This window comes from Erinaceus europaeus, chromosome 2 (genome assembly GCF_950295315.1).
Source record: "Erinaceus europaeus chromosome 2, mEriEur2.1, whole genome shotgun sequence".
Lineage (NCBI taxonomy): Eukaryota > Metazoa > Chordata > Mammalia > Eulipotyphla > Erinaceidae > Erinaceus > Erinaceus europaeus.
The window spans coordinates 134,938,935-134,961,949 of NC_080163.1; the positions used below are offsets into that span (position 1 = coordinate 134,938,935).

Genomic DNA, 23,015 nt, shown 5'->3' on the forward strand with positions numbered 1-23,015 from the left:
AATGGAACTTATATCTCTTTTATAGTCCTCAGAGACCTGGAATCTTTTGCATTTAAATTGCAATAGCAATAGATTGGAGATGATGGACTTACATACATCGCACATACACACATACGCATGCTGACCTTTCTTCCCCGTATCTATACCTGTGCTGGAGCTCTCACTCAATTATGCCATCCTGTTTAATTGCTTCAACTCAGCTTCAAAAAAATATCAGAACTTAAAGGGGGAAATTTTACAAAACCTGCTCAAGATATTACAGAATTTTCTTTTATAAGTCTGTATTTGCTTTCTATAGGTTTGGCCTGATTTCTGCAGGTACATGGAAATACAGGACATTTCTGTAGCTATTCTATTTATACCTCATCTTCTTTCATTTTGCAGTGATGGTGAAGAAGAACCAGGTCTGAAGTCTGCTTCTGTAAGACGGACTGATACTGCAGGAGGGAACAGTAAGAAGTTTGCAACTCCTCTGTGCGAAACTCCAGTTCTTGTTGAAGGGCCAGCAATTTTTTCTTCAGTTGTTGGAGTTGTCTCAGATGACACTGTTTAGTGGGCTCTAACTCCATCTGTAACTCCTTGAATGCTAATGTTTGCTTTTTATTCTGCAATAGAGATCAAATATATAGAAAATAATTGTCACTAAACATGCATTCATTCTATGATGTTTTTCATTTGCTCAGGCATTCATATCCACCTAGCCATTCCTTTATGTTTTCATCTACAGAATTCAACATTTCCCTCTATTCACAATAAAAATCATGTTGCAGTCTTACTCTGTAAGAAACATTTAAAAGAAGAAAGAAAAATATAGTTACCTCTTTTAACAAATTTACTAATCCAGTTTTTTTTTTTTAGGTTAGAATAAAAACATACACAGGAAGGACATAGAAAGTGACATAAAGATACATATGCTAAAATGCTTATGGCTTTCTTCACATCTGAAGGTAAGGGAACTGGTCTGGAGAGTAATAGATGTGTGGTTATGACTAAACTTGGTTGTTCAAAATAAACAGAAAAGGCTGGGGAGACAGCACAGTGTTTTATGCAACCGACTTCCATGCCTGAGGTAATTAGGTTCCCAGTTTACTCCCCAGCATCAGCATAAACCAGAGCTGAGCAGAAACAAAAACACAGATTAAAGGATACATTCTTGTTTATGTCCTTGGGGAAAGAGCATTCTGGAATGCTGGGAACTAAAAGGCAGAAACATTGTTTGAGCATATCTGGGTGCTAGTTCTCTTTTCTCCTCCTGATGAAAGATATGACCTTGCAGATGCTGACTGCTTGTTTTGTGAGAGTAATCTCTCTCAACTAGTCTACAATTAACCTGTTGCTAGACACAATCTTTGTTTTTTAATTTCTTTAAATTTATTTTGAATAGAGACATAATGAAATTGAGAGGGATGGAACATAGAGAGGAGAGACCTGAAGCACTGATTCACCACTTATGAAACTTTGCCCCTGCAGGGGGCTGCTGGGGACTTGAACCCAGGTCCTCGTGCACAACAACATGTGCACTCACCCAGGTGCACCATCACCCAAGCCCACCCTGCTAGACACATTCTATATCTTTATTCATTCTATAAACATATGCTGAGTACTTACTTTATATCCTGCTGGTAGGACACATTCCTGCACTGTTTATTTTATTTCAGTTGAAATCTTTGTATAGATGTTTCTATATTTTCTTGCCTAACATTCCTAATGGCATATGAAAGAGGTGGATAAGAAGGGTGACCTGTGGGGATACCTTAACCCCCGTCTTAGCTCACTATTTTCCTAATTATTCTTCTTCCAGTGTAGTGGGGGCTGGGCTCAAACCTGGGTAGCGCCCATGGCAAAACAAATGCTATCCAAATGAGTTATCTTGCTGCACCCCCCTTCCCAATTTATTCCTTGAAAGTCTCTCCAAATCCCACTTTCCTTCCTGTTTCCTCCTGCAAAGCTGTCTTTACACTGTTTTTTTTTTTTAAAAAATTTTGTTTATAAAAAGGAAACACTGACAAAAACCATAGGATAAGAGGCGTACAACTCCACACAATTCGCACCACCAGAACTCCATGTCCCATCCCCTCCCGATAGCTTTCCTATTCTTTTTTTTAGGTTTTTAAAAAATATTTATTTATTCCCTTTTGTTGCCCTTATTGTTTTATTGTTGTAGTTATTATTGTTGTTGTTACTGATGTTGTTGTTGTTGGATAGGACAGAGAGAAATTGAAAGAGGAGGGGAAGACAGAGAGGGGGAGAGAAAGACACCTGCAGATCTGCTTCACCGCCTATGAAGCGACTCCCCTGCAGGTGGGGAGCCAGGGGCTTGAACCAGAATCCTTATGCTGGTCCTTGCGCTTTGCACCACGTGCGCTTAACCCGCTGTGCTACCCGACTCCCAGCTTTCCTATTCTTTATCCCTCTGGGAGAATGGACCCAAGGCCATTGTAGGATACAGAAGGTGGAAGGTTTTGCTTCTATTATTGCTTCCTCACTGAACGTGGGTGTTGACAGGTCAGTGCATACTCCCAGCCTGTCTCTCTCTTTCCCTAGTGGGGCAGGGTTCTTAGGAATCGGAGCTCCAGGACACATTGGTGGGATTGTCTGTCCAGGGATGTCTGGTTGGCCTTACACTGTTTTTTTTAAAAAATATTTTATTAAAATAGACTTTGCTGGAATGTCCTTAGTATGACATTTTAAGACATTTTGTCATGCATTGTACTTAATTATTTCTGTGCATGTCATCTAATGGAGAGCAGGGCCATGACTGCTCTTAGAGGGCCTAGATTAGAGACCAATCCATAGCTAATTATTAAGGAAAGGAGGAAATAAAGTAGAGAATAAGCCATCTTATTGGCTCTAAAATTTGATCTTGTGACCTTAGAATATTTGCAAACCTGAAAATTAACTAAAAAAGTGTTTAAAATTCTCATACATGGACTGGCCAGATAGCTCACCTGAGAGCAAGCCTGCTTTGTCACACATATTACCTGTTATGATCCCAGTTCCTATCACACTGGGGGAATTTTAAGTATTGTAGTCTTTCTATCCCTTCCTGTCTATATCTGAAGAAGTTAATCTGGAGTAGCAAAGCCCCAATGACAATGAGAAAAAAACATGTTATTATTCTTACAACTCATCAGTGAATAAGGCTTGGAAAGAAGTGAATTGGGAGTGGTGTGTGTGTGTGTGTGTGTGTACACGTGTGTACACATATACACACACACACACCCGTCTATTAGCAGTCTTATTATCAGCCCTCTATTTACGCAGGTTCACTGAAGAGTGGGGATTTAGTTGGGGGAAAGTATGTAATCATAAATAAGTACTTCATGCAGATAGAACGAGGCATTCTCCCAGGTAAACTAGACATATGAATAAATATGTTTATGAGAGAGAGGAAAGGAAAGAGAGAAAGCAAGAGAAAAAGAGCAAGATCCAGAGCATCACTCTTGTTGCACAAGATGGGTTTAGATGACTTAATTTTTGAGGATGAGAAGAAGTGTCTAGACTTTAATTTCTACTTATGAATTTTTAAATATTCAAGATGCAACTTTGATCATTTTTCTTAATTCTAAATGAATAGAGAATGAAAAACTATGAAATAAGTCTACATTTCACTGTATGTGCTAACAAACAATAGCATAAAGATATCAATGTATCCCCTATTGCTTCTTTGTCTGCTTTTTCTTTTTCTTTTTTTTTGCCTCCAGGGTTATTGCCAGGGCTCGATGCCTGCACCACAAATCCACTGCTCCCGGAGACCATTTTTTCCCGTTTTGTTGCCCTTGTTGTTTTATCATTGTTGTGGTTATTTATTATTGTTGTTGTTGTTGCTGTCGTTGGATAGGACAGAGAGAAATCGAGAGAGGAGGGGAGACAGAGATGGGGAGAGAAAGACAGACACCTGTAGACCTGCTTCACCGCCTGTGAATCGATTTCCCTGCATGTTGGGAGCAGGCATCTCGAACTGGGATCCTTAATCCGGTCATGTGCACTTAACCAGCGGTGCTACCGCCCAACTCTCTCTCTCTTTTTTTAACTTTCTTTATTGGGGAATTAATGTTTTACATTCGACAGTAAATACAATAGTTTGTACATGCATAACATTTCTTAGTTTTCCATATAACAATACAATTTTGTCTGATTTTTAAAGCTTTCTTTTTGGTGAAGACATAGACCTTCTATTAAATTCTTCAACCTTCATACTGCAATAGGGAGAAAATGGGAAAGTTGGAAATGACTACAGAAGTGACATTAGTTCTTAGAGTGACTACTGAGTGTTGGGTGTGATTCCCTAGGCTGCCTGGTCAGCTAGATTTCTCAGAGTTCTACCTAGGCATGAGCTGTTTTAAAAAGATGTGAGAGTTGGAGAGGTTGCAGATTAAATTGGTCTAACCCTGTGGAGAGCAGTCTGGAGAACTCTCAGAAGGCTACAAATATACCTACCCTTTGACCTGGCAATTCCTCTCCTGGGGATATATCCCAAGGAACCAAACACACCCATCCAAAAAGATCTGTGTATACCTATGTTCATAGTAGCATAATTTGTAAAAGCCAAAACCTGGAAGCTTCCTAGAGGTTCAACAACAGATGGGTTGACAAAGTTGTGGTATAGATACACAGTGAAATACTACTCAGCAATTTAGAATGATGAATTCACCTCGTTCACCTCATTTTGGATGGAGCTTGAAGGAATCAAGTTAAGTGAGATAAACTAGACAGAGAAGGATGAATACGGGATGTCCTCACTCATGCAGAGAAATTGAGAAATAAGAACAGAAAAGGGATACATGAAGTAGAACTTGGATTGGGTTTGGTATATTGCAGTAAAGTAAAGGACTCTGGGAGCAGTAGGGGGTAGGGGGGAGAACTTTCAGGTCCTGTTGCATGTTGGTGGAGGAGGACCTAGGCTGGGGGTGGGAGTGTCTTGCAGAAAACTGAGGAATTTTACACATGTATCTCCAACCATGTTTACTGTAAACCATCGGTTCCCCCTCCAGTTAAAAAGGAAATGAAGGGGAGTTGGGCGGTAGCACAGCGGGTTAAGTGCAGGTGGTGCTAAGCACAGGACTGGCCTAAGGATCCCGGTTCGAGCCCCTGGCTCCCCACCTGCAGGGGAGTCGTTTCACAGGCGGTGAAGTAGGTCTGCAATTGTCTATCATTCTCTCGCCCTCTCTGTCTTCCCCTCCTCTCTCCATTTCTCTCTGTCCTAACCAACAACGACATCAATAACAAAAATAATAACTACAACAATAAAACAAAAGGGAATAAATAAATAAATATAATAAAAAGGAAATGAAAAAGAAAAAAGATGGAGAGCACAGGTCACATGTAGGAATCTATTCCCATATTTAGTCAACTTTTCAGTCCTACTTCTGGTCAAAGATTATAGTTATTGTCACCTTCTTGCCTATGTGGCCACTTGATCACAGATGGAAATTAATTGGCTCAGCATGATTTGACTTTTGAAAAGTCACATTGGTTTCAACCCAATACTTTGTGATTTTCAAGTTGATGCTAATTGATTGATGTTAAGTTCTATATTTTCCCTGATATTGAAGTTAAGCTGACAGCTCTATAATTACCAGGATTGTCCTTTTTTCTCTTTTAAAAAGATGAGCACTTCATTTACCCTTTTTCAGTCTCCAGGGACTTTCTTTATCCTCTTGAGTTCTCAAAAATAATCACTAGCAGCTATGTAATAACACCTGCCAATTCCTTAAGTACTCTTCGAAGTATATCATCAAGACCTGCTGATTTGCTTAAAGCTGGCTTTTTGAAAATACTTCTTAACCATTTTCTTTCTTATCATAATTTGTGCTGTCTTTCTTCTGTCTCAGGTTGGCACTGTTCAGATAACTGGATCCCTGCTGATATTACTTCTTTTTTCTTTTTCTTTTTTAATATTTATATTTATTTTATTATTGCTTAGAGACAGAGAAATTGAGAGGGGAGAGGAGATAGTGAAGGAAAGAGACAGACTGATATTCCCTCTTCATTTAAGAACTAAAAGTCTCTTTTTCAGCCATTGTCATGAACTTCTTTTCCTGTCTTTGAGGGTTAAGTGAGATCTCTTTCTTGTAATTCAGGTTTTACCTTATATCATATAAGTTTACCCATTACTTTTTTTTCCCTTTTGTATCTCCGACAAATTGCATTTCTTATACTTCCTTGACAGGTAGAATACAGAACTTTATGTTTAAGCAGCATACATTTCTGCTGTATGCATCTTTGTGATTTAGAAAGTCTTTTCATCAGTGGCCTCTGCTTACCAGGGAGATTCACTTAAAAACCAAACTATTTGTAATACTTTTTTATTGACAAAAATTTGTGAAGGGAACTACAGACTTCATTTTCTTATATATTTTCTTATATACCCACCTTATAAACCCTTCACTTAGTTTATCCAATGTCAACATTTAATGTAACAATAGCATATTTGCCCAGGGCCAGCAAAATATCTCACCTGGACAGTGGCACCTACTTTGCCACACATGCAAACCCTGGTTTGAGCCTGACTTCCAAAGCATTGGAAGAGACTGTTGTGCTGTAGTCTTTCCCTCTCTATATATATCTCTCTTTCTATCTAAAAATTTGGCCCAGAAGGGTAGAACTCCACTGACAGCAAGAAAAATTTGCCCACAAAAAAAAAGAGAAAAATTTGCCCACAATTAATAAATGAACATTGGTCAACTACTACTTAAACTGTATATATTGTGTGACATTTACCAGTTTTCCCACCAATGTGCTTTTTAAAATCTTTCTGTTTCAGGATCTAATATTAGTTCCCAAATTAGGTATGGCAGGTTTTTATTTTCTTCTGAAAAAAAATTTCCATTCCTAATGATTCTAAGTGATATTCTTGTGTAATAATTTCCCTCAAGAATCCACTCATATTTAGAAGTTCAATTAATTTTACCTACAGAAATTAACAAAAACAAGAGGGACAGACTGAAAGGGAGGGAGAGAGAAGGAGAGAGAAGGAGGGAGGGAGAGAGAGAGAGAACAAATGAACTAGAGCAAGACTGGTTATTTGTGATGCCAGGGACCAAAATTGGAATCTCATGTTTGAGATTTCAGTGCTTTAGCCATTCTGGGGCCTCCCAGGTCACTTCCTATATAGTTTTATGCTAAAGACAAAACAATGTCCTCCATAGAGTTTAACAAGATGAACTCTGCTGAATATCGGGGTATTCTCCTCATGCCATTGCCAGTGCCTGAGGGGGCCAGGAAAAAAGGCCCTTCAAAAAGGCCATTCTTGTGGTATCTCTGGTTTCTTTCTTTATATACATGTGGTTTCTTTTCTCTTTTCACTTTGATTAGTCACTCTTGTGACTCATGGGCAGAGTAAGAATGAGAGTGAGGAAATTGAAGTATATATTTTAAGGAGGCACTGCAGGATTGAGAAAGTATAGGATTAACACATGGAAAGTGAGAGTTCTATACATTTTGTCCTCTAGCCATCACACTTGATTTAGTCTAGTGCTAGCTCTGTTCCTGAGTTTTGAAGCATAATATGTTCTTTCTTCCTTCTTGTTTACTATCAGGGTTATCACTGGGGACTTTGTGCCTACATAATTTCATTATTCCTGACAAATTGCTTTTTTTTTTTTTTTTAGATAGGACAGAGAGAAATGGAGAGAGGAGGGGAAGACAAAGAGGGGGAGAGAAAGACAGACACCTGCAGACCTGTGCCTATGAATCGACTCCCTGTGCAGGTGGGGAGCTGGGGGCTCGTACCAGAAGCCTTAGGCCAGTCCTTGTGCTTTGCACCACATGCACTTAACCCACTGCACTACCACCTGATTCACCCCCCCTTTAAAGCTAAAGGGTGAGAGACAGAGAGGAAAAGAGAGGCAGAGAATGGAGAAACACCACAGCACTGCTCAACCACTGGTGAAGATTTATCCATGCATGTGGTCCCATGTGATAGTTCAGGACTCAAACTCAGATACTCCTTGTGCATGGTAAAGTAATATATATATGCCACTAGGATTATTGTTGGGGCTTGGTGACTACATGATAAATCCACCACTCCTAGCAGCCATATCCCCCTTTTTTCCTTCCTTCTTTATTTGATCAGAGAGAGAGAAATTGAGGAGAGGAGGAGATAGAAAGAGAAAGAGATAGACACCTGCAGCACTTGCTTCAAGACTCATAAAAAAAGCTCATAAAGCTCATCTGCAGATGGGGACTCATGGCTTGAACCTAGGTCCTTGTGTATGGTAATATATATGCTCAACTGGGTGTGCCACTGCCTGGTTCCAGTATATACTGTGCTGGAGTGAGCTGTCTCTCAGTCCCACATGGTAGTGTGGTTATTTTATTTTACTTTATTTTACCAGAGCACTACTTGGATCTGACTTATGGTGGTGCTAAGGACTGAACCTAGGACACCAGAGCCTCATGCATACATGCTTTTTTGTATAACCATTATATTACCTTCCAAGAATATGATAGAATTTTTTAAAAATATGTATTTTTTTATCTGATAGAGACAAAGAAATTGAGAGGGAAGGGGGAACCAGAGAGGGAGAGAGACACCTGCAGCACTGCTTCACCACTTGTGAAGCTTCCCCTCTGCATTTGGGGACTTGGTATTTGAACCCAGGACTTGCATAATAACATGTGTGCTCTACCAGGTACACCACCATCTGGCCCCTCATGACATATTTTTGATATATAAGGTCATATTATTTTATGTTATCATCATTGACCTACCATTATTTTAGTTACACTTACCAACAGATGTAATATTTTAATTTTCTCACATAATTATGGTACTAAATTGTAAACTCTGCTCCCTCCCAAGCTCCTTACATTAGTCAATATTTCAGAAAGTTTTGGGTTTCCCCCTTTGATCCCCTATTACATTTCCTTGTGAAAAGCAGATCTTGCAGGGATTTTCTAAGTGGATGAGTTTAAATCTATATCTAATTGTGTATTTGCATGAATAGCCTGCAATTTAAATTCTGTACTAAGTGCTAGAAAAAAAAAGAGCCAGTTTTAAAGCTTGTTTCAAGCTGTTAGACATTCTTCTGGGCAATGAGAATAATAAAATGTGATTTAAAACCCTTTTTCTTCTAAGTTTCCAGGTATACTTATAAACAACATGGCTCTTCCTGACTAGGGGAATAAATAAACCTGTGACAGCAGTGGTGAAAGTATTCTAAAATGTTAATATTTAGAAAGAAGCAAAATTTGATAGGATTCTTCCTGCGGTACATTTAGGCAGACCAGTGAGTTTCTCTCTATTTGTGTTCGGTGCAGTAAGATAGTCTTGCTTCATGTACAGTATTTGTAGGGTGTTGTAGAGCACCAAATTGTGGTTTCTTAAGGGTATTAGTAAGTTCTGGAATAGCTTTGAAAGTCACAGATATAAGATACTAGATCCTTGACCACAAATATTGACAATGGTGATTATGAAGAGGCTAATTGAAGATCTTGCAAAAAATCTGTGGAATCAATACCTGGTTTATGGTTACCAAGAACTCAAGTCCCTAAATGGAAATGAAGACTGCAAGTCAAGAATTCTTGGGAACCCAAAGTTTTTTTTAAGCACTGGGAGAATAATCTCCCAGCTGACTCCTCTGTTTGTGTGTTGAAATCTTGAGACAGATTTGAACACCTTACTATTAGAATTAAAAACAACTATGAAGAACAAAACATAACAAAACCAAACCAATAAACCTCAAAATGAAATGAAATTTCTTTTGCTGGTGAACTGCCAAAACTAGTAATAAGTATTAGTTCAAAATCACAATCTCAAGAAAGATAATAATAGTTCCAGAAGTTCTCCCTATATACATGTCTGTAGGACATGTGTCACAGAATGTTTTGACTTGGGCATCTCTGGAATCACACCCTGGGATGAGAAACCAAGTACCAAGTAGTTGTTTACATGAGAGGTGATTTTAGAAAACTCTAGTAGGAGAGTGGGGGAATGAAGACAAGGAAGGAAGTAGCTAAAGAATGTCACCAAATTGGTCACCTATGGAGAAATTGGTGCTGAGTTCCACTGAAAAATTTAGGGACAGAGCAAAGAGTATGCTCTGAGTTTTCTCTGACTGAGGTGTGAGAGAGATAGTCTCTTAATGAACCACCTCCACACCAGGTATTGGTGGAGGGCTGCTTCTCAGGACATTCACTCTTTGACACTTCAGGTTGTCCTCTATTTCGGTCCTTTCATCCAGAAGAAACATTTGTAGATAGAGTGTGAGAGGAGTGGTAACAAAAGCATCAGCTGCATCGGTGAGTGCACCTACTGCATTTGGAGTAAGTAGGTGGGATGGATTTTATTTTCATGTCTGACTTAGAAGTTAGTCTAAAATATACTAGGAAATAACAGTCTTCTCAAGTAAATATGATCTGCCTCTTCAGGGCAGTGGTCCTGGAAAACCAGGTGTGAAAGGCCAGATAAGGAAAGGACAGAGCCTCAAATGCAGATAATCTTTGAAATAGCTTGACAGAAAGCCCCCCAGGATTGAGCAGTGCATTTGTGTGTATATGTGTTTCTAATTCCTTCTCACTGCAAGCTCAGTAAGTGCTCTTTTATGTTGTTGCTTTTGCTGAGACTTCACTGTTCTGGGCTGAGCTTTTCAGGTAGACACACACACACACACACATACACACACACACACACACACACACGGAAAGATATCACAGAATGGAAGTTTTCTTTGGTGAGGTGGGGCTGGGCTTGAATTTGGGTCAAGTGCACAACAAAGCAGTGCACTGTCTAACTGAACTGTTTTGCAGGTCTTCAATAGATGCTCTTGAGTGATCAGTGAGAGGGCTTTCTATTGTGTCTGGTCAAGGAAGCAGAGATGGACATAGAGGAAAGAGAGATGCGTAGCAGTTGCTGACTCCCTTACGTGGTTGTCGTTCATCATCGGCTCCTCTGCACAGAGCTGATTCTCTTGCAGGGTTTTCCCCTGTCTCTTGCAGACATCATGTAGATTCTTGATGTCAAGTTGCAGGCTCAAGAGTTTGTTGTTCAGGCTGCTCACTTCTCTATCTCTCTCCTCTACCTAGGCAGTCAGAAAGACAAAAGCATCAATTATATAAGCTATCAGGAAAATGCTTACTTTCATTCACTTTACTGGTTGACAGAGACTTTAAATTTGCTGGAAATTTGTCCATCAACTCTAAGCTGTTATTAATCATCTTGTATAACATTTACACAGTATCCATTTTTGAGGTGTCTGAATGCCTCGCCGTATTCAGACACTTATTTATAATTTATATTAATTAATCTTTACCAGAGTCCTGTGTATGCATTATAGACACTTCCCTTGTTTTTAAAGCAGAAGTCAATGCTTACAATAATTCCAGTCACCTAGTAGACTGTCTATAAATATTAATGGTTCTGCCACTGATGAAGTGAAAATAGTGAGATGTCAAATGAACTTGTCAAGACTTGAGTGAATCAGTGATAGAGTTGATGTTGAGTTCTGAGGGCTCTTAACTTTCTCTTTTACTCACCAAACCAAAAGACTTCCCTTACCTGCAGACCTAGTGCTTTCATTTGGAGGAATAAGAGAAACTTCCTGAGTTAATTGTATAAGAACCTTGTCTCTTATGATGAGTGAAAAAGACTAGATTTTTAATTATTTATTTGCTAGTTCAGAATGGAGATTGTGACTGAGATCAAAACAGGTAGTGTGGAAGAGAGTAACTTGGTGGGGTTGTAGGGATAGGTCTGTAGTGAGAGGATGTGTGCTTTCTTACACTGTCTAATCCCAGTGTCATACATGGCAGCAGTGCCTTCTGGGAATCTGGACAGTGCTTTGGCTCTGCCACCTGTGGACTTTTCACAACATTCATGAGGTTAGGCATTGCCATTTCCAAGTTTTAGCTATCAGAAAAGAGTCTAGTGCTTATTTTATTTATTTTAAAAATATTTATTTATTAATGAGAAAGACAGGAGGAGAGAGAAAGAACCAGACATCACTCTGGTACACATGCTACTGAGGATTGAACTCAGGACCTCATGTTTAAGAGTCCAGTGCTTTATCCACTGCACCATCTCCCAGACCAGAAAGTTGGTGCTCTTAAGGGAGATGTCTGTTGTATGTCAGACTACCCAGAGGAGGCTCTTAGTCGAGGATTCATGGCATGAATTAAAGGAACACACCCAAGAGAAATTAGCAAAGAGTTGAGGGAGACACAACCAGGGAATGATGTCAGACAAATTCCTGTAGGCAGTAACTTTAGCCTTATCCCACAGGGAACCCTGCAGTGTAAGTTACCCTCAGTATCTCTCTGATTAGCTGTAGTAGAAGCTGGGTTGTCAGATCCATAATCAGCCAGTCAATGGCTAAGGGGCTTCCTCATGGGATGTAAGAACTTTCAGCTGTGTTTTTCTCTCTCCCGGTCTCTGTCACATATTAGGGATTTGATAATGCCTTATAAGATTATAAGGTTACAATGGTATAGTTCCACACTGCACCCACAACCACAGTTCTGTGATCCCATTCTACCCCATCCCACCTCCCTTCTACCATAAACCAACTCTCTTATTATGAGCAAATGATTTCAACACCAAGGGTGATTTTCTAAGAGAGTTGTGGATGCAAAAGCTCACAGAGGCTAGGGGATTTATGCAAAGAAATGGTAAAGTGATCCAAGTCACAACATTCAAGGTTCTATGTGTGGTTAGGAGCAGAAAGAGGGGCAACAATCAATGGAACATGGTGACAGAACACTGAGTACATGATCTAGAGAACAAAGCTCTCCTCCTCTTTCTGTGGCTAACACTGCTCCAGGTGGCCATTACTCAACCCCTCCACCCCTTTTCTTTTTGTATATGATAGGACAGAGAGAAACTGAGAGGAGATAGAGTGGGAAAGGGAACAAGAAATACCTGCATATCTGCTTCACTGTTCATGAAGCATCCCCCTGCAGGTGGGAACCAAAGGCTTAAACCCATGTCTTTTGCACATGGTAATGTGTGCACATGGTAATGTGTGCACTTAATCTGGTGTGCCATTGCCCAGTCCCCATTCTGGCTTCTTAAATATATGAACTATATAACACATATTCCTAGGGGAACTAGAAGTCTGTACACAGTAAATCAATCCTTACTGGACAGGTCAGTTTAAGAGACTTCTGTACAAGGCTGAGGGGGCCAGGGAATAACCGTGAGAATCAGACAGCACAATGTCAAGAGTATTTGGAATTCAGAAGGTTTCCCAGAAGTGTTGCTGTCTCAGCTGATTTATTTCTTCATTTCCATTTAGTACCTGGGTTTTTTTTTTTAAGCCACTTTACAGTTTAATTAGGTTAACGGCATGGCTGTGTCATTAAAAAGATTTCATTATCTCAAAACTCTCCCTCTTCCTCTCGTGCTCCCCATCTCTTGTTGCTCACTTTCAGAAAAATAACAGTGAATGTCAACTGCCCTAAGCATGTAATTACCATTAACACAATTACCAGGGACTCTCTTAAGAGAGTATGTGTAGAGCAGCTAGAAAAAAATTAGTATACAGATGATGTTTTCTAAGCAGAAAACAAAATCCTTGACCAGATGAATAGAGGCAATTTGAGTCTTGTGCTTCCACTGCCTTTCTCTGACTGTCACATTCAGAACAGGGGTTGGACCTTGGTTGGAGAGTGGGCATTTGAGGATCCTCTCCATGTATGCCACAGAACTGTCTTTCTATGACATCTCTGAGTAGATGTGTTGACAACACAATGCTTGGGCTATGGAATTGCTAACTATCTATACCTTTAACTTGATCCTGAAGATATACATCTTTAAGGTGGGGACTATGAGTCAGGTATGGAGCCTGGCACACTGCATTCATTCATTAGCACAAAGGTATGCAATTTGAACCTTTCCAAGCTAAAAGCTAAATATCCCTTTTGTTTCTCAGGCCAGTAATAGAAATCACCCCCTCCAGTTTTGAATGTCCTCTGAACAAAAGGCCTGCAAGCCTAATTCCTTTGCACCACCAGGAGTTCAGATCTTTAGTGTAGATGATCTCATCTAATTTGGACATTAGCACGGAGTCAGAGTCTCTGAGGCAACTTTTTCATTCATAAAATAAGAGGTTTAGAATATATAATCTTCGCACAGCTATATACAAGATACTGGATACTGTACAGCAAACCATAACAAAAGGACTTTTCAAAGTTAACCCAATTAACAAATAATGTGATGATAATATTAACTATCGATTCTTTTTGAACCCTAAGACAGCAGGAACCTCACATCTCCACTATAGAGCCCCTACTTCCCCCAGTCCTGGAACCCTTGGATAGGGCCCACTTTCTCGTATGCATCTCCCAATCCAAACCAAATAATATTGCATCTGCCGATCACAACCTAACCAACGCAACGATTGCCACCTCAACATGCTTCACCTCAGACTGTGTCCAGAGACTTCACGTGTGGAATGACAACCCTTCAACTTCATTACTCGGGTGAGACCTTTCCTTTTATAGTACACTCTAATTTCATCTCAGGTAGTTCACTTTCTAACAAAGTCCCATAACCTAGATATACACCAGTTTCTGTGAGAGAGAGCTTATGTTCACACGTATCCATAAACTACTGCAAAATATATACCTGAAAGCAGAAGTACACTAGAGTTTGCAGTGAGTACCTCCCTAACACTTCCTCTCCACTATTCCAAGCTTGGGATCCATGATTGCTCAACAAATTGTTTGGCTTCATATGTTAACTCTCTTTTCAATCACCAGGTTCCAGAGGCCACCAGGGTGCTGGCCAGGCTTCCCTGGATTGAAGACCCCACCAATGTGTCCTGGAGCTCAGCTTCCCCAGAGACACACCTTACTAGGGAAAGAGAGAGGCAGACTGGGAGTATGGACCGACCAGTCAATGCCCATGTTCAGCGGAGAAGCAATTACAGAAGCCAGACCTTCTACCTTCTGCAACCCTCAATGACCCTGGGTCCATGCTCCCAGAGGGCTAGAGAATGGGAAAGCTATCATGGGAGGGGGTGGGTTATGGGAATTGGGTGGTGGGAATTGTGTGGAGTTGTACCCCTCCTACCTTATGTTTTTGTTCATTAATCCTTTCTTAAATAAAAAAAAAAAAGAATATATAATCTTCCTCAGAAGATTCCTCAAGCCAGCTGAAATATATATGTATTGCTACATGTCAAGTGAAATTTGCTTTTGAAATCAAAACATAACTATTCACTCCTAATGACTAAATCATAAAAGGGCTTTTAATTATCAGAACAGAAATAGAAATGACGGGAGAACACTAAGGTGATTTCCACAAAGCAGTGTTTCATGGTTTTGCAGCATCTTTTACCACAGGCAGTTGTGAAAGGAGACAGTATTCATCCAAGAACTCCAGAGAAGTAAGGGTTTCTGAGGTCTTGTAAACCAAATTTCTTGCTAATATTTTGCACAGAGGTCACACACACCTTTTCTAATCCTATCTTCTTTATGAAGGCTAAATTCTAGGCAGATGCTTTTTGAGTATCAATATGCAGTAGTAATTGGTTTAATCTGACATTTCATCAATCACAACTCTGTAACCAGCACTAGGGCATGAGATGAACTGAGCATCATAATAATACTGACCCTCAGGCACCATCTGATCCTGTCCAGGATCTGAAGTCACTAATGATGGTTGAAATCACAAACCTTTGCCGCAAGGTGACTTTTCACATTCATAAGCCATACGCATAGATGCTCAGTGTTCTTACATGAGGTTGAACATGGTCACTCTACTTAAGGCATGTGACATTAGCAGCCGCTACTAAGCTACAAGCAAAATGGTGATACTGCAGTTGCTACTCTACTTATTGTTAGTATGCTTCTGGATTCTGCTTGTGAAGCCTTCTGTTTTTATCATCACATTGGGTTCGCTTGTGTTGCTTGCCATGTGTTCTGTTTGCACGTCCACTGTTGGCTGGGCACCCCCCTGCCTCTGGGATATTGGTTTGGTCTCCCCCCCCCCCCCCCCCCCGCCTCTGGGTCATTTGGTTTAGTCATCGCTGGTTCACCCTTTTCCTTCTCCCCTCCCCCTATCGTATGTATTTCCTTTGTTCCTGACTTTTCCGCCAGAGGAGAGAGATGCAGGACAGAATTGGGTTGTGATTAGATTAGATTAGTTTGTTGAACCGCATCCCTGCTCGTGAATAAAGATTGGACTGTGTTCTCAGCTCAGCCATGAGTCTCTGGTCATCTCTGTCTCCTGCCCGCGAAGACAGCCTGGCAAAAACGACAACTCATGATAGTTATTTTCTGAGAAAAAGTTTCTGTATTATTAGTGGGTTTTTTTGTGGGTCATATTTTTATGCTCTTTTTCAAAGAGCAAGCCTTCTTGAATCTATCTATCTATCTATCTATCTATCTTTTTTTTTTTTATTTTTTTATTTTTTTTTATTTTAGCCAGAGCACTGTTCAGCTCTGGCTTATGGTGGTGCGGGGAATTGAACCTGGGACTTTGGAGCCGCAGGCATGAGAGTCTGTTTGCATAACCATTATACTATCTACGCTCCTCTATCTATCTATCTATCTATCTACTTGTCTATATATTATCATCTATTTATAGTTCTAGAAAGGAAGAAATTTTGCTTTAGGCTTCAAAGTATTGCAGTTTCATGTTTCTTTCTGTCATTTTCTTTCTTTTTTTTAATTTTTTTTTTTTAAACCAGAGCACTGTTCAGCTCTGGCTTATGGTGGTGCAGGGAATTGAACCTGGGACTTTGGAGCCTCAGGAATGAGGCTTATTTCATGAGCTTACTTCCCCAACAGAAACATCACACTGTTTGCATAACCATTATGCTATCTACCCTCTGCCCCCCAAATTTATTTATTTCATTTTGTTTTTTGTTGTTGTGGTTATTATTGTTGTTGTCATTGTTAGATAGGACAGAGAAATGGAGAGAAGAGGGGAAGACAGAGAGGGGGAGAGAAAGACAGACACCTGTAGACCTGCTTCACCACCTGTGAAGTGACTCCCCTGCAGGTGGGGAGCCGGGAGCTTGAACTGGGATCCTGATGCTGGTCCTTGTGCTTTGCGCCACTTGCACTTAACCTGCTGCACTACGCCTGACTCCCTCATGTTTCTTTCTGGAGGAAGCTGATGTGATGCTAAAGTTTGTGATTTTGTAGTACTTTCAAGTACCAAGAACTTTACAAAAATTCAAGATATTCCTAGGGATTTTCCACTTGAACAAGAAAGCTAAGGTGGAAATTTTAGGGTAATTTTGGAGCCAACCAAAAATACTATAAAGGACATCGTCTGTGGGAAATTATTTTCTTTGAGGGTAAGGACAAATTTTCAACAAACCACTTCTAATCACCATTACTATTCAACAGATATCAATTGATAGTGAGCACTATGTTTTTTTTTTTTCCTACAGGGTTATTGCTGGGGCTTAGTGTGGCACTATGAATCCACTGCTCCTGGAGGCCATTTTTTCCATTTTATTGGATAGGACAGAAAGAAATTGAGAGAAAGGAGGGGAAATAGAGGAGGGAGAAAGACACCCACAGACCTGCTTCATTGCTTGTGAAGCAATCCCTCTGCGGGTGGGGAGCAGGGGGTGGTGGGGTGGTGGTGGTGGTGCAAGAACCAGTATCCTTGCGCACGTCCTTGTGCTTGGTTAAAATGTGTGCTTTACCTGGTGCACCACTGCACAGCCCCCATGAGCAATATGCTTTAAAGAGCACGGCATCTTAAAAAATGGAGGGATGGGATATGGGTTTCTTGTGGTGGGAAATGTGTGGAGTTGTACCCCTCCTATTCTATGGTTTTTGTCAGTGTTTCCTTTTTATAAATAAAAATTATTAAAAAATAAACTAGAGCTGATCAGTGCTCTGGTTAAAAAAAAAACAAAACCAGAACATCTGCAATTGTCTTATGACTGTGAACTTGATTCTAGGTTGTATAATATTTTGATTAATATTTAAAGTAATTGTTCAATTACATTTAAAGTAAATCTATATATAATATATACATACATACATATATATATATATATATATATATATATATAGTATTTGGCTCTACTTCCCCAGATATTATTATCTTTCATTATTAGGTTTTAAACTGTCAGGTATCCCTTATGCCTTGATCATTATGACTTACTTTATTTGCAAATTAGCTTGTATAATACAACTGCTCTAATGGAATTAGTTGTGGATTAGTTTTTATGAAAATAAAAGTATTTTAATTGCAATACATTCAGTGGTAAATTTAATACAGAATATATACATGCTAATTTTCACTGGTGCACTACTGATAGTTATATGATGTTATAATGCAATGTCACTTCAAGATCATTGGAATATATTCTATATAAGAAACATTAAAATCTTTTTTTTTCAAACCAGGAAAAAAAATTAATGCTGCCTCAAGAACTTTTACATTTCAACTATGCAATAACAGAGTTTATATCATCTGTAGTAATTTCCAGCACTACTATTGATATTACTAACTTGATTCGTGAGCTTACTTCCCCATCAACAAAAACATCACACTGTTTTGTTTATATGTGATGGGAATTCACAGGCATACAGACAAAATTTTGTCTGTGACTAAAATTTTAGCACATTTTTGTCCACATAGCAAAGAATGAATATTTAAAAATTGCATGTTGTGTAAGCATATGGTTTAATATACACATGGCTTATGGAAAATGTTAATTATCTATGGAATATGGGCTAATTTTTATTAGCACTTATGAAATTGCTACATACTTTTCTCCATCATTCTCTCTTTTGACAGATTATTCCACTAGAAGGCATGCTGCATAAACAGGGCTCTCTTTATTTTATTGCTTTATCTCCATTCTATAAAATAATGTCCTACATACCAATGATTAATCAAAAATATCAGCTTAGTGGACCAGGAGACAGATCACCTAGTAGAACACATGCTTTACCATGCACAAGGCCATGGGTCAAGCCCTGGTACCATGTCGGATCACCATAGATAGTACCTTGGGAATCCCATGATAGGTAGAAAGGTACTGTAGTGCCTCTCTCTCTCTCTCTCTCTCTCTCTCTGTATCTGTATCTCTATCTCTCTCTTTTAGGCTCTCTCATGAACTATATAAATAGGATAAAAACAAGCTGGCCCAGGAGTTGTTCTATTGTGCATTCACTAGGTCTTGGTACCAAATACACATGTACAAATATATCCACTAAATGAAGGAATGACTTTCAGAAATTCTGTACAAGACACTGGTTTCCTGCATAACCTTCACAAACATTGTGCAGCTGCCTTTAGTAATTTAGCAGGAAAGGAATGGAAACACTTCTTTTAGAAACTGCTTATCTGGAAGTCAGGCGGTAGCGCATGTGGCGTGAAGTGCAAGGACCGGAATAAAGATCCCGGTTCGAGTCCCCGGTTCCCCACCTGCAGGGGAGTCACTTTGCCAGCAGTGAAACAGTTCTGCAGGTGTCTACCTTTCTCTTCCCCTCTGTCTCCCCTTCCCCTCTCCATTTCTCTCTGTCTTATCTAACAATGATGGGATCAGTAACAACAATAATAACTACAACAAGAATAAAAAAACAAGGGCAACAAAAGGGAAAGTAAATAAAAAAAATTGCTTATCTCTTGGTAGACAATAGGAAGTATGTTGAAAAGTCTATGTTGGACTGGCAAGCTAGTGCAGTTGGATAATGTACTTGCTTTTTCGTGGGAACAACACAGGTTCAAGCCCAGTCCACTCCACACTGAAGAAATCTCTGGTTCTTTGTTGTTTCTCTCTCTATTCCTATCTATATAACTGAAAAAAGCAGGGCAGTGAAGTCCTAGTGATAACAAAAAACAGTCAATGTCATTCACCTTGTATTTCACTAGGTATCATCACCTCCAGGTCCATGCACAGTTCCACTCACAGGTGGACTATAGATAATTAAAGCAAATGGATTTGTAGGGCAAAAAAGGTACCCAATCTGTCTTTCAGATTCTGGGAACTATGGTGGTTATCAGGAGTTGGGGACACAGAAATTGGTGGTGGGTATGGTATGAAACTATAATCTTGTAATCTTCTAATTTTTTAAAATTGTCTTTAGATCACCAATAAAATTAGTATTACAAAAACCTATGCTAGTCTTGGAAGTCCTAGCTATAAAAACCAGAGAAGAGAAAGAGATTAAAGGGATACAGATTGGAAGAGAGGAAGTCAAACTGTCACAATTTGCAGATGTTAAGACAGAATACATAGAAAAACCAGAAGAATCCAGTAGGAGACTTCTGGAAATTATCAAGCAACATAGTAAGGTGGCAGGATACAAAGTTAACCATACATCATTACATTATTATTATTACTACATTATTATATTATTATTATAGCTTTCTAGATAGACAATATTGGGAAGAATAGTATTAATGCTTTGTATGTGCTAAACACCAGTGTTTCTTATAAAAAGCCTTTGAAACAGGTGTTTATTAGTCATATTTTCTAGATAAAATGAGGTTCAGAGTAGATGAGTATCATACCCAATCTTATACTGATATGATATGGGTCCTGAAATATTTAACTAGAGCCTGGACTCTTAAATATTCTGTTACCCACTTCTTCCTGATATTTTAGGATGCTTATTACTGGAAGTTTGAATCACAAACTTGAAAAAACAGTAACTAGCACAAATGTTCAACTCCATGTATATATGACAGTTAGTAGCCTTGCCTTACCTCATCTTTCATTTCCTTGGCACCTCTCATTTCTCCTTTAAGCTTTAGCATTTTCTGAGCTTTGTTATAAACCTGGAAAAGTCCAAAAAGTTAAAATGGCAACAGCATAGATGGATCTGGCCCTTTAATGACTTTCTCATCTCCATATGTGCTCTCAACATGGAGTTAAAAGATTTTTTTTTCTAGAACAATAAGCAGGGGTCAGAGGGAGATAGCATAGCATAGTGATTATGCAAAAAGACTCTTCTGCCTGAGGCTCCAAAGTCCCAGGTTCAATCCCTTGAACCGGTTTAACCCAGAGCTGAGCAGTGCTACGAAAAAGTCGGTACAGTTAGGAGTTCTTAATCATCTACACAACTGCTTGGTTCTTATTTTCAGAAGTGTATTAAAACCTTTACCTGGGGGGCCGAGTGGTAGCACAGCGGGTTAAGTGCACTTGGCACAAAGGGCGGGACTGGTGGAAGGATCCGGGTTTGTGCCACCCCGCCCCCCCCCCCCACCTGCGGGGGGAGTCACTTCATAAGCGGTGAAGCAGGTCTGCAGGTGTCTACCTTTCTCTCCCCCTTTCTGTCTTCCCCTCCTCTCTCGATTTCTCTCTGTCCTATCCAACAATGAACAATATCAACAACAACAATAATAATCACAACAAGGCTACAACAACAAGGGCAACAAAAGAGGAAAAAAAAATAAAAAGGCCTCTAGGAGCAGTGGATTCATGGTGCAGGCACTGAGCCCCAGCAATAACCCTGGAGGCAAAAACAAACAAACAAACAAACAAACAAACACCTTTACCTGAAGGACAGATACATGGCTTTACTTTTTTTTTTCTCACACAAAAAAAGCTATCACTTGATGCTAAATACTTTTTTTAATTCATTCTTTCTGGAAAGCAAAATGTCAAAAGTGATCTTCCTAGGTTTTTAAGTATCTTGTGATTCAAATGTGGTTGACATTATGCACCATGAGCCAGAATTCTTAGGATAATCCTGAGAGGTAGATACTAGTATCCCCATTTTACAGAGGAGGAAACTGCATCCCCAAGAGAATCAGTAACTTACCAGACATTTAAATATTCCATGAGGATCTTCCATTAATTTACAGTTATTATTTTGGAAAATAGTACAATTATCTTCCATTAATTTACAGTTACTATTTTGGAAATATTTGATGTCATTTTCTGAAGAATCAAATCACTATAATGTTTGTGCTTACAAAGAATAGGAAACTATTAAAGTTCCGAGAACAAAAAACAGTAGGGGAAATCTAGTTTCAGAGAAATAAAAAGTTTCAGAGAAAACCAGTTTTTTGCACACATATATTTGTAAATATAAGTGATGCATTTGAGGACTTAATGTATTGAACTTACTAAAATAATCAAAATCATTATGTTATTCATTATGACTGTGATACTACAAGAAACTAAAAAATTTTTTTTGTATTATTTTTATTTACTTATTGGATAAAGATAGACAGAAATCGAGAGGGAAGGGGGAGACAGAGAGGGAAAGAGACAGAAAGACATCTGCAGCCCTGCTTTACCTCTTGCAAAGCTTCCCCCCTACAGGTGCGGGCTTGGAGCTCAAACCCAGGTCCCTGTGCATTGTAACATGTGCGCTCAATCACGTGTGCCACCACCCGGCCCCCTACAGGAAGTTTCTATCAGGCACTTACCTGCGGAATAGTTCCAAGAATGAGAAGCTATCAAAATACTCATTCTTTGTAGTGAACCACATCCCCCACCCCTAATATAAGCCAAGAGGAAGAAAGAATGCTGGTGAGACATGGAATTTGGAATGTTGTATTCTGATGTGCTGCATTGTTTTACCCTCTTAAGTCTTCATGCACAAAGACACATCATGGGAATGGTGGTGTGACTCAAGATCCCCCATAGGGCAAAACCAGTTGATACTGCAGTCACATCTCCCAAATTTCAAAGGCTAAGAAACATGAAGACTGATTTTTCACTCTTGGTACCTTTATGAGTCAAGTGGGGTTCTGATCTTCATTATTCTCAGCAGGTAAGGCCTTTATTAGCTGGTATGTTTCCTGTTGCCATAGCAGCAGAAAGAGAACTTGGTGAATCATATCCATGTCACTACCTCCCCCACCCCTTTTGAATGAGTGATTTAACAGAGTTTTTAAGATTTCACTGGCATAATTTCACAACCAGACATGGTCATTGTAGTCAGCACACTCTCCATCCACCATAGTTCTTGCAAAGTCTGAAAGAGTTTTGTTACCTTTATTTTTGCGGGTTATTTTTGTCATCTGTTGATATATTCCACATATAATAAAAACCATCTGGTAGTTATCCTTCACTTCTCTGCTTACTTCACTTTAGCATAATTACCTCCAGTTCTATCCATCTTGTCCCAAATGATACAAT

At 39.4% G+C, this 23,015-nt stretch overlaps 1 protein-coding gene across 2 annotated transcripts in view; it reads right to left on the reverse strand.

Annotated features, from left to right (window-relative positions):
* Positions 1–22,565, reverse strand: part of PMFBP1 (polyamine modulated factor 1 binding protein 1) — a 59,586-nt gene extending 37,021 nt beyond the window's left edge. Inside the window, exons 1-4 of one of the 2 annotated variants that reach the window (XM_060185222.1) lie at positions 22,301–22,565; positions 20,630–20,701; positions 10,869–11,024; positions 363–605 (exon numbers count right to left, since the gene is read on the reverse strand). In XM_060185222.1, the coding sequence (XP_060041205.1) occupies positions 363–605; positions 10,869–11,024; positions 20,630–20,680 (450 nt within the window). In that variant the 5' untranslated portion in view covers positions 20,681–20,701; positions 22,301–22,565. The remainder of the gene's footprint in view (positions 1–362; positions 606–10,868; positions 11,025–20,629; positions 20,702–22,300) is intronic. The other variant, XM_060185223.1, reaches the window with a different exon arrangement.
* Between the last annotated feature and the right edge of the window lie 450 nt (positions 22,566–23,015).